Genomic DNA, 12,520 nt, shown 5'->3' on the forward strand with positions numbered 1-12,520 from the left:
ATTATAACAAAATTTTAGGTTTTCCTTAATAACTAAATTGTTTATAACACTGATGCTACAGCAGATAAAGGTGGTCATTTTAATAACTTAAATACCGCCGGGTGGCTTATTATAACCTGTAATAATATAACCTAGCAACAAATTTATATTATTGTACAAAAGTACTGTAAGCAATAGGCCAAACTAAATCTTTAAAATAAAAGTAGTGCAATAAAAGTGTAATATTCGCATCTGGCACAGTGGAGTAGATTAATAATGTAGCATAGAATGGAAATACTACTAGGTAAAGTACAAGCACCTCTAAATCTTTGTTAGTTTTGTGTTTCTGTGAGGAAAGCGCCATCTCATGGTAAAACCTTGTAATAGGCGTGTTACAGTAGACTCTGTAAGACACCCCCAGAAAGGTGGGGGGAATGGTACTTGGCTGGAAATTGGGAGGACATTGGCAGGCTTCCGGATGGCTTTCGGAAGGCCTGGGAAATTTGAAGTGGCTGCATCTGTAAGTTCCTAGTCATGGTGTGGTGCTGACTCCCCATTCGATTAATTCCCAGGTGAGGCTGGACCTGTCACCCCTTTGGCCTCCGATTTAACTGGACCCTCTACAGTTTGCCTAACAGACAAATGTGAGAGGGAAAGATACCATCATCTCCCTGCTTCATCGTGCCTAAGCTCAAATAGACAGGCCAGGTAGCACTGTGAGAGTTATATTCTTTGACTTCTCCAGTGAGTTCAATCCCCCTCTAGTTAGCCTTGCTGGGGAGGAGACAATGTCCTGGGTTGTGGATTATTCAACTGGTCAGCCACAGAATGTTAGACTGCAGGGCTGCATGTCTGACACTGTGGTGAGCAACATGGGGACCCCACAGACAAATGCCCTGCTCCCTTTCTGTTCACCCTCTACCCCTTGGACATCAGCTACAACTGCAAGATCTGCCACCAATAGAAGTTCTCCAATGACTCTGCAATCATAGGCTGCATCTTTGAGGGAAAAGGGGCAGAGTACAGGGATGCTGTGGACTCCTTCATTGAGAGGTGTGGGCTGAGCTGCAGCTGAACACCAAACACCAAGACTGAGGTGTTGGTGGTGGACTTCAGTAAGCTGAAAACACCCCTTACACCTATCTTTATTCAAGAGGTTAATGGGCAGTGACAACAAGTACCTCAGAAACAAGCTGGACCATGGAAGGAACACCAAGGCTGCGTACATGAAGGGCTAGAGCAAACTTTACTTTCTAGGGAAGCTCTGGTCATTCGGTGTCTGCAGTGCAATGTTGAGGATGCTCTACCAGTCACTGGTAGTGAGTGGTGCACTGGGGCAGGAGGATGAGACTATCAGGCTCATCTGGAAGGCTGGTGCCTTCCACAATCGACAATGTGCAGGTCATGCACGAGCGCACCTTCGGCAGCAGACTGTTGCCACCATGATGCACAACAGAACACCACCACAATGCTTCCTTTCAGTGGCTATCAGACTTGACAACACTTCCGCCTCATGTGTGGGAATGGACAGCAGAGACATGGGATGCTGAAGAGGCTCCAGTCTCCATCTCAGTTGTTCTCTCTGAATTAATGTCTTTCATGGATAACATTGGTTTATTTTATCATTACAACGCAACTCCTTACAACTGATTTAGTGATATGATGGGACATTATGTGCAATGATGGGACATTAAGTGCAATATCCTAGACATAATCATGAACATTCTCTATTGTGATTTTGATTTTATTTTTTATTTTATTTCTGTTATGCATACAAACACATGCCTAACCCTCCTGGGTTCATAAGACGCCATTACAAAAACAATAACATTGCAGTGGACAATCAAAATATGTATTATGTCACTGTTTACTCTCTAAACAAAATACTTTGCTTTCTATCCCAGGACCGGCAAACAAAAAAGGTTCACCTTCTAAAACATAACCCAGACTTTTCATGGTCAAAAAAAAGAACAACCACAAAAAAACAAAACAAAACATAAATCGAGATAATTTTACTGATAAGTGCATCCCTCGTGTCTCTGTATGCAAAACATGTGTAAAGTTCAGACCAAAGATTCATGACGAGACAAAACCGCTTTAGAATGTTGCTGAGAAAAGTTGCAGCCTTATGAACTGCCCGGTCTGAGCTCAACTCAAACCAGCTGATGGTGTCACCTGCAAGTCAGCTGGTCAAATTGTTGGCAGCTGGTTTTAGAATGTAGAGTATGTCACCTGTTTCAACAGCCAATCAGCTTGTAGTAAAGTCTGATGGTCAAGTCAAAATTACCCCAAATGGTGTGTCTGCTTACTGTGGCAGGTGCTCTGTACCCAGGTCCAGTGGGTTGCTGTTTTGATAAATACAGTCCATCTGATGCTTGTTTTGTTTCTGTTTTTGGCTGTTTCATCACTACTACCAGTGGAACTGTAGGTGGTATCCCACTATCACTCGTTCATATTTTAAGAAGCTACAAATTATATTCAGCCACAAAATGAGCCTGAAAAGCTGGAAATCAGAATGTAAGTACAGAGAGTTGTTGCATAGAGATGATTCACCGTCTCATCTTGTTGCATTGGTGTGAACTGGCAGGTTTTTAGAACGTTGCAGAGCGGCACATCGCAAGTAATTGCTTGTTTCAACTCATCTCATTGCATATCTCTAGTCTGAACTAAGCTTTACACAACAAACAAATTTGTCCTCCACTGGAGTGGGATTAAACCCCCCAGTCTCTAATGATAATGGTACCATTTCCGAGTGCAACTATGCACATACAGATCTTTGTCTTATGTTTAAATTAGACTTCACATAAGGTTCCACACTGTAGCTATTCTTTATGAGACAAGAAGTTCATAATTTTAGTTTATACCATCAATCAACAGACCATTTTTCTCTAAACATGAGAAACATTTTACTCATAATCTCCTTCATATTATAAAGTAACCTGTTATGAAGAATAAATGACAAGTTGTTCAGATGAAACAAGAATTTCAACTAATTATCCCAGGGGTGACAGTGGGAGAAGTCCCAATCATATATTTTTCTGGTGAGTTTCATGGTCTCGTGCAAGCAAACACACGTGAGTGCGGTGTACAGAGAGGCAGTTAGAGCTACAGACTACAATGAGGCTAAAAACAGAGTTCGAATGACGTTTTTCCAAACAACTTTTTATGTCGGAGCTTCACGACACTTGGATCACTATGGACGAGCAGTATGGAGATATTTTGTGGTTTCAATTATGTGTTTTTGGATGTTTGAATCTGGGGCGCCATCAGCCTGCATTAGGGGGAGCTGTGTTGCTACCCCCTCTCCCCTGGGATGTGAGGACTCTAAAACTTCACCTGAGCCTTCCTCGGCATATGGGTGAGTAGATAATGGCTGAGTTTTCATTTTTGGGGGCACTATCCCTTTAAGTGTGGGTGAGAGGAGCGGAGAGGGCCGGCAATGGTAACGTAACCTGGGCTTGTAACTATAATCTAATTACTATTACTAATTAATTTCTCCTATTTTTGAAATTATAACGCGTTACATTACTCTGTTACTAAACCTCCGCTCAGAAAATTGAATGGTCCTGAAACTGCAGCCTCTGGTACTGCAGCTTCACCTTACTCCCACCTGCGTGTGCAGGATGATGTCATAATTTTGTCATATAACATCCCTCGTGGGGAGGCACTCATGTGATTGGCTGTAAAGAAGTGAGACATCTGATTGGCTGCAGACAATCCCCTCTTACACTGAAAAAATTGGAAATAGCAGGTCTTTCAATTTACAAAAATGAAGTACATATAAGTAACACAATTAATTTATATTCCTTTTGTGAACATGATTTCATCAGTTAAACTCCAGGTGTTTATTGCTAATGTTGAATGCACACGATTATCTTGTGGTAACTGAATGTGACCGTGATGACCGTGCATCATAGCGAGAATCCACGCATATCACATGAAACAGCGGGACCGTAGCTTTCCAACAAGACCAAGCACTTGTCAGTAGTCCAGTGTTTTCACAGTGAAAAAAAATATAAATTTACACTAAAATTATGTATAACAAAGCTTTCATACAGCTTTGCACACGCTGCACACGGATGGATTACTCACGAATGCAGGCTCGCACATAAATGCCACACATATCATAAGAAAGTGCAGGATCAGAGCTTTCCAGTGATACCACACACACCTTTGTGTACCCAGACAACTGAGGCCTAATTATGCATGCCTGACAGGACAATAGCCACCATATACATTGAGGGGGACATGCCCCTCCCCCCAATGCCCAAAATTTCCCCCCAATATATAACTGAAACTGAAAAACAACAACAAAAAAATGTTCTGGTCAGGTCAAAGAGCAGCAAGGAGCACAGAGAAATGAGTCAAGATCATGTTGACAAGAAAATGTCCAGAATAATTCTGTTGCACCAAAACTTTAAACTCCAATTTAAAATTTTTGAGATGGATTCAGGAAAACAATCAAGTTCCTCGAAGAAAGTTGAGCGACAGACTCAACCCACTTGACTTTTATGATGAGGAGGAATTTGTGTTAAGATGCCGGTTCACTAAGGAAACTGCTTTGGAGCTGAACAGGAAGATTGAGTTAACTGTCAAACATGGCAGTGACTCAGCTGTACCACAGACGCTCCAGCTCCTGATGGCCCTGAGATTTTATGCCAACACATTGTTACTCCGACCTCATCACTTCAGTGTTTGGTCATAGACTTTCCACACTGACATATGATGTGCAAAGTACCCTGGGTGTGTAGGTTGTTGGCGTTCTGGGACGCCATATCAACTTCGGCCTGTTACATGCATTGTCTGTTTTCAAAATACACTTCTGTTTTCACAGGAAGGTCACAGTTTTCATAGTTTGCATACAGTGTCTTTCAAAATAAACGCACTACATCAGTACAACACTATGAACTGACATGTTTTTCCTGTGGTTAGGTTTAGCCAACACACGCAAGTAACTGGATTTAGGCTACAAAGCATGTGGATGGGTTTAGGAAAAAAAGAACAGGGCATATCAATGTTCCCGCTTCTTTTCCTTTGTCTTTGTCCTGACCACATGGTCAAGCAAACTTCCCCCGATCTGAAGCCATCTTTGATTCAGCCATCTTGTAGTTCTCTATTGTCAGCTATTTTGTTTTGTAGGCCAGACAGCCTTTGTTTCACACACACACCTTTTGTCTCTCTCTCTCTCTGTCTCTCTGTCTCTCTATCTCTCTCTCTCTCTCTTGCATACACACACACACCCACACACACATACCCACACACACACACACACACACACACACACATATACACTCCCATGCTTGTATATAAACTAAGTGCAAAAAGTAAGGAAATTTGTGTTTGGTAGATTATTTCTTTGTTGTAACAATACTTCTTGGCAATAAATCTTATACCGTTGGAAAGCCTGTTTATTTCCCTTTTAAATGGTGCAGTATTTGTAAGGAACATGCATTTGTGGGATAAGCAGCAGAGCTGGGTATGTGGGTTCCGCCCATGAAATATTTGCCAAATCTCCTCGGGCAATGCCAAACAGCTTCTTTTTGCTGTTGACTCTTGTTTGGTGTTGTTTGGTGGATTGGATGGTTGAAGTCTGAAGAAACAAGACATATTGGCAACTTAACAATTTATTCATTTAACAAATAGGAGCCTGGCACCTCCTCCTCATGCTGGTCACCAGCCTGGTCACACACTACTGTGGGAAGGTATCCCATTCTTCAACCAACATTTGTCACAAGTCAGCCAACGTGGTTGTGTTGGTCACTCTGGCACGACCAGCATGCCCAAGCTGACCCCACAAGTGTTCAATGGGGTTGAGGTCAGGACTGCTGACAGGCCATTCCATCCTCTCCACTCCCAAATTCTGGAGGTAGTGTCTGATAAACCCCGCAATGTGAGGGCAAGCGTTGTCATCTTGGAGGGTAGAGTTCGGTCCCAGACTGTGGAGATGGGGGATTGCCACTGGTTGCAGAATTTCATCTCGATATCTCTCTGCATTGAGATTGCTTCCATGATGACAAGCCTCGTTTTCCAGCAAGGGAGATGCCACCCCCCACCATCACACTGCCTCCACCAAAAGATGTTACTCTATCAGTGCAGCAATCAGCAAAGCGTTCTCCAAGACTTCTTCACACTTACCCTATGATCCAACTGCCGTAGCCAGAATCTGGACTCATTGCTAAACATAACATTCCTCCACATGTTTCAGTGCACGTGTTGCCGACACCAGCGCAAATGGGCCTGATGGTGAAGGGCAGTCATGGCAGGCCTCCTGGCAGTCCTATGAGACCAGAGATTGGCTGCGTGCAGTCTGTTCTGGATTGTCTGGGCAGAGAGCCGTCGGCCTTATTGTCCTGCAAACCTTGACGGCAAATCTGTAGAAGATTGCCTGCAGTTCCTAAGTGCTGACAGGATGAGGAAACGGTCTTCTTGGGACGCCCACTTTGCAGCCTGTCTCTGGCATCCCCTGTTATATGGAACTTGGCCTTCAGTTTGTAGATGGTACTAGGGCTCACTCCAAATAATGCCGCAACTTGGTTTTGTGGAACACCAGCTTGAAGTTGCCCTATCGTATGGGCCCTGTCCAGATCAGGCATGCCAATTCTTGGAGCAGACACCAACTGACCACTGTAGCAGGGCTACCAAACACAAATTTCCGTACTTTTTGTGATTAGTTTAGTTAGTTCGAATTTGTGTGTTTTGTTGCTTTACTTTCTTTATGAATAAATATATTTGGATTCATACCTGCTGTCTGTTTAATATTGCACAAGGGTGAATGAATAGTCATCCTCTGTTATGTCAGGAATTCTGAAATCCTTCGGCCATTACTATTAATATGGTTATGGTTATTAATTTTGCTATTAATCAAAATTCCAAATTGATAGTTAAGTGAACTTTTTGAGACTCATATCATTAACTAGCTATCATTTTCACCTTTTTTTGGGAATGGTGCCCAGCAAGGTGATTTAATGTGAATTATAAGTCAATAAGTCACATTATTTAACATAAATAATAATAATTATTAAAAAATTATTAATTATTCCCAATAGCCATTTTGATACCTTAATTGGAGTTTAGTTACGAGGTCAGCCCTGTATTAAAGCTGAGATCCCAACAATGGTCATCCTACATTAATAACAAGGATCTTCTGTCAATTACATACAGACCCTTTAATCATTTTGGATACTACTACTACTACTACAACACGAACATAACAGACTGTGTAGTGTATAGAATAGCTGACACCTTTTGTTTATGTTGTTCACTTAACCAATTAAAATGGTGGCCACAACTGCAAAAATCACCAAACAGGAATTTAAAGACAGTTATTATGTTGAAAAAGCACTATTAAACAACATAAATGCTGCTTGATAATTCACACACTACTGTACCCGTAGGACAGCCTGGGATAATGTGAGTCTCTGTCAAACTGTCAAACTAGGCAGCACTGATCAAATATGGATAAAGATTCTGTTACTGCATTCCTCACCTCAAATGGTTTCAGAAACATATTTAGCCATTAAATGAGAAAGTTGTTCCAGCTGGTGGGCAGTGCTTGGTACTCCATTTAACTGTGTTCAACATGGCATGACAAACTTTTTTACAGCTAAACAGTCAGTAAAATATGTTTCTGAAAACATTTGAGGAAAGGAAAAGACAATTCAGTAACAGAATCTTGTTTCATGTTGGATCAACGCTGCTGAAATGAGTTAGCGAGTGTTCCCTTGTCTTGAAGTTGTCTGAAATAAGGTCTGTGGTTAACACGAGTTGAAGAGACTTTCACATTTTGTTCTCCAACATAAAATACATCAGTAAATACCCCACTGTGAACTTTGAGGCTTCTGTGTGTCTTAAAAAAGGCAGTTGCGGGTGCCCTCTTGCTCATCTGGTAGAGCAGATGCCCAGTGCACCAAGGCTGCGTCCTTGCTGCAGCAGCTGAGTGCTGAGTGCTCATTCAGCCATTTACACAGCTTGAAGACATATCTGAGGAATACAATGACTGACAAATGACTGAGTGGACTAACACTAATGAACATCCATCATGATATTGAAATTGATGCTGAGGCCGTTCTGCAGGAGTTCAATGCAACAGGGAGACGCAGAATGAACTTCAAATAGGTAAGAATACTTCTTAATTTTCTCATCTGGCCTTTTTTATTGTTAATCTTAGCAGCTTGGTTTGGGCTTCATGTTACATATTGTTACTGTATATTTTTTATACATACTGTTAATGTTGTTGCTGTGTGATGGCAGCTGCAAAAATCAGGGAATCTGTTTTCTGCGAAATGCCTGTTTCTCTGGGCTGTATTCAGTGCATTATATGTATTCTATTATTTTGCCTGCTTGTTGTTGTGAGGTCTGTTGGCTTGTCTTTGAAAAGCACATGGTAGGTTAATCAGAGTTTTATGGTGGAGTTTTAATGCTAATCTCTTCCTTGCTCACTGAGTAGACTGCCTATGTCCATGCGTGGAAACCTATGTGTTAAAGGTACCCTACAAGTGGGCGGGCGGTTCCTGTGCATACTATGAAATATAATCCTGCCGGCGCCACTGGTGTCACACATCTCAAATGTTTCCACCTTGGGCATGATAAGGTTAAAATTAACCACTAAATGTCAGACAGTTCACTCAGGTGAACTCTCAGTGCTTCTCAATGTAAGCTTATGGGATTAGTGGATCCCCTCTGCAGCTCAGTAATGTTATTAGAGACTCAGATTCGGATAGAATAAAGGCATCACCAGCCAAAGACAAACTGAATAAAGCAGATTAAGAATGAGGATGAGGTAAGTAATCAATGCACAGGCTCTTAAACTGTTTCATGAACCATACTTGGTGATAACAACTTACCCACTGATGATTTCAAATGGAGGTAGTTCCATTGGCTCCACCTGAAAATCTCCATTCGGACTGTTAGCCACTGCACCATTGGTGGCCGCAGCCTCAGCTGATGGGACCTCTCCATTATCCACTGCCTGCTCTCCCTGCTGTCCTTCATTCTTCACTTCCTTTACATCCTTGCTCATTTCAGCAGACACATTTTCTCTTCTTTCTTTTCTTCTTGTTAGCATATGACTCTTTTCAGCCATGGTGAAAGAATGACTGTCGAGAGAATTTGTGGCTTCCGAAAGAATTAAGGTAAAAAAGATAAGGTGTAGATTAAGACAGGAGGTCAGGACAGAAGACCTGAAACAAAACTACTAAAGAGAAGACAAGCAGAAAGAAAGGGAGACCAAGTGAGGGGGAGGAGTGGAATGGTAGGGAAGGCAGGGGAGCAGAGAGGAAGGAAGTTGTGCAAGAAACTAACCAGAGGGAGAGAGAGAGAGAGAGAGAGAGAGAGAGAGAGAGAGAGAGAGAGAGAGAGAAGCTAGGATCAGACCATAGGGGTCATAGGTTTGTCCATAAGCCAGGCTGAAAGGTTATTTACACTTTGGCAGTTTTCTGTCACATATCCCACTGTTAAAAATAATTAGTAAATAAATAAAACCAGCAAAAAAATAAATAATCAAATTGCTTTCAAAAGTGAGTTTTCACTTCCAAAAATGTGATTTAACAGGCTGTAATATGGAATGTGGATACCTGTCATTGTTTTCATGAATTCATAAAAATAGATTCAAAGATGCTGTATTACAACTGAGGATACAATATGGTGTATAAGCAGCTTCAATCTAAAAATATTAGTGTTGACACTAGCCTTTAAAGGCTGATATGGGTTAAACCATGTTAGATACACATAGGCAGCTGCAGCTCACAGATCAGGCACATCTATTTAAAGACCCTGAGGGGGAGGTGGGGGGCAGGGCCCCAGCTCTTTGTTGTTGACAGTTGTGTCTGTGCTAATCTGCATTTTGACAAACTAAAATTGCAGCCAATGTTGTCACACATGAAAAGGGTAACATGTAGAGGAATATAGAGGTATTAAATAGCACAAAATGAAAATATTTAAGTACAGGTACCTCTAAATTGTACTCAAGTACAGTACTTAGGTAAATGTACTTTATAACTTTCCACCACTCTCATTGTTTTTTTGTTTTAGATCCGTGCAGAGTCACAGAGGCTCATGGCTGTTCTTCTTATAGGATAAGTTTACCACCCAGCTGGACATGCACTCAGGTCAGCTGATCAGAATCATCTGTGTCAAAAAAGTAGCAACGTTGCAATCACAGACACTTTGGACCAGCTGGGACTGTAGAATCCACCCTGATTGGGTTTAAATCAATCAGATTATTTGTGACATGTAATCATATCAATCAGTCCAGCATAATTACACCAGTTCCTCAAATTTGTGCATTACAAGAGTTAAAATGGAATAACAATAATTATGTGTATGACTGGGGGTAACTAAGATCACCTAAGATCACAGTTTATTTGTATCCTTATAGATACATTAACATGGATGGATAAGTATTGACCATGTGTTTCATATTTTTTTATGTTAAAGGGCCAGTGTGTAATATTTGGCATGGTTTATTGTCAATCTGAATCTGAATCTGAATATTCTACCCATTAATATGTTTATACAAGTGTATAATCGCTATAAAATAAAATTCGTTTGGTTTTCGTAGCCTTATAATTATGCTTCTATATATATATATATATATATATATATATATATATATATATATAACAAGGGCCTTGCTTTAGAGAGGTCGCCATCTTGCGCCGCCATGTATGTAAGGCAGCCCAAGCAGACAATCCAGCCAGTCAGAGAACACGTTTCGCGTGTATAAATGAACCAACGAAGACAGTGGAAGGAAGGAAGGAGGAGGAAACAGCAGAGAGTGTTAGTAGTTCGTCGATAGAGAGTAGTGAAAAGTTTTTTTAGTTATAAAGTTTGCAAATGGACCACACTTACCACGCAACAGGAGAGAATGAACCCGAACCGTCATCTGCGAGGAAAAGAAGATGCAACTTCACTCCTTGTGATGCACTCTCTGCGACGCTTTTCCTCCTGATGATATATCTCCCCAGCAATGGTAGCAGTAGCACCGAATCCCATTCTGTGCATTCAGCCTCTCTTCTCGCCCGCTCAGCATCAAACATATGGAGTTCCTCATCTGTATGCTCCGGCTCAAACAGGTATGGCTCTGGGTCTGTGTCCGCTACAAAAAACTCTTCAAAATCGCGTTCAAAGTCGTCTATTGCAGCTACTATAGTCCAGAGATATTGCTAGGCTAAATAAACAGCTGAGCTCTGTTTACCGGCTATGCTGTCAGTCAGTGTGCAGGCTGGAGATTGAGCAGAGAGGGGAGGGGGGTCCCCATTTAGTATGGTAAACGAGTATGTGTGTAAAGTTATGAAGTGTGTCTGTTACTCTAGAAGAGTCAGAGTTTGGGACGGAGTCTTTTACCCCCTGGAGTGTTACCGGAGTTTTTGGAGTGCTCAAATAAACGGGCCTTTTTCCCGAACGCTCCTCTGGTCTCCTGCTCATGAGGGATTCATTACAATATCGTAACATGGCTTAGATTTCTAAATAAACATTCACCTCGTTGCTAGATTACGGAGCCCCTAAAGGGACATGGAAGGGAAAAAAATAGACGGTTGAAAAAACAAAAAAAGTACTTTTGCGAGATCTCGCAAAACATTTGCAATATCTCGCAAAATATTTGCAATATCTCGCAAAACTTTTGCGAGATCTCGCAAAACTTTCCTTTAAGTAATGTACTTCCGGGTCAGTTTGGCCCATAGAGACTGCAAACAAACGCAACAATGGAGCGCATTCACCCGTGGGAAAGGCTCATAGAGTTTTATTTTGAGATTGGCCTCAAATGTAAAGACATTAAATCAGTGCTCGCGAGTAAACACGGTTTTCATGTAAGTGAGAGACATCTGAAGCGACTACTTAACGCAAGAGGACACTTTCGTCGAAAAACATTCTGTGACTTGGCGGTCCTGATTGAATTCATTAGCAACCAAATACAGTACACTGGACAGCTTCACGGTTACCGGTGGATGTTTGCTAAATGCAGAGAACATGGACTACGAGTGAGGAAAGAGGATGTGCGCTTGGTGTTGAAGGAGCTGGATCCGAGAGGAGTGTCGTTAAGGCAGGCAAGACGTCTCAGACGACGGAGCTACTTCTCAAGAGGGCCAAACTTCATATGGCACATGGACTCTTATGATAAACTGAAGCCATATGGCATTTGTGTCAGTGGAAGTATTGATGGTTTTTCGAGGAAAATAATGTGGCTCAATGCCTACACAACAAGTAGTGACCCAAAGTTGATCGGAGGTTATTATATGGACGTAGTGCAGCGTTTAGGGGGTTGCCCTCAGATTGTGAGAGGCGATCTTGGAACCGAAAATGGCCACGTCAGAGGCTTCCAGCGTTTCCTCGTCCCCACTCCCCCAGACAGCACCCTTGACAGTTACTTGGATGGAGCCAGCACCGCCAATCAGAGAATTGAATATTGGTGGGGTTTTCTTCACAGCCAGTGTGTGGAGTTCTTTTCATCCCTGTTTGGAGACCTCAGAGACAACGGCTTCTTTGATAGTGGATTTCTGGACAAAAGCCTCCTTCAATTTTGTTGCATGGGACTCATCCAGGT

General features: G+C 41.9%; 1 protein-coding gene across 1 annotated transcript in view; it reads right to left on the reverse strand.

Annotated features, from left to right (window-relative positions):
- The window catches only part of apobec2a (apolipoprotein B mRNA editing enzyme, catalytic polypeptide-like 2a), a 95,166-nt gene extending 85,898 nt beyond the window's left edge, over window positions 1-9,268 (reverse strand). Inside the window, exon 1 of the mRNA XM_033632901.2 lies at window positions 8,823-9,268. Within this exon, the coding sequence (XP_033488792.1) occupies window positions 8,823-9,061 (239 nt within the window). The 5' untranslated portion in view covers window positions 9,062-9,268. The remainder of the gene's footprint in view (window positions 1-8,822) is intronic.
- Between the last annotated feature and the right edge of the window lie 3,252 nt (window positions 9,269-12,520).

The sequence above is a fragment of the Epinephelus lanceolatus genome, chromosome 1, assembly GCF_041903045.1.
Source record: "Epinephelus lanceolatus isolate andai-2023 chromosome 1, ASM4190304v1, whole genome shotgun sequence".
Classification (NCBI taxonomy): Eukaryota; Metazoa; Chordata; class Actinopteri; order Perciformes; family Serranidae; genus Epinephelus; species Epinephelus lanceolatus.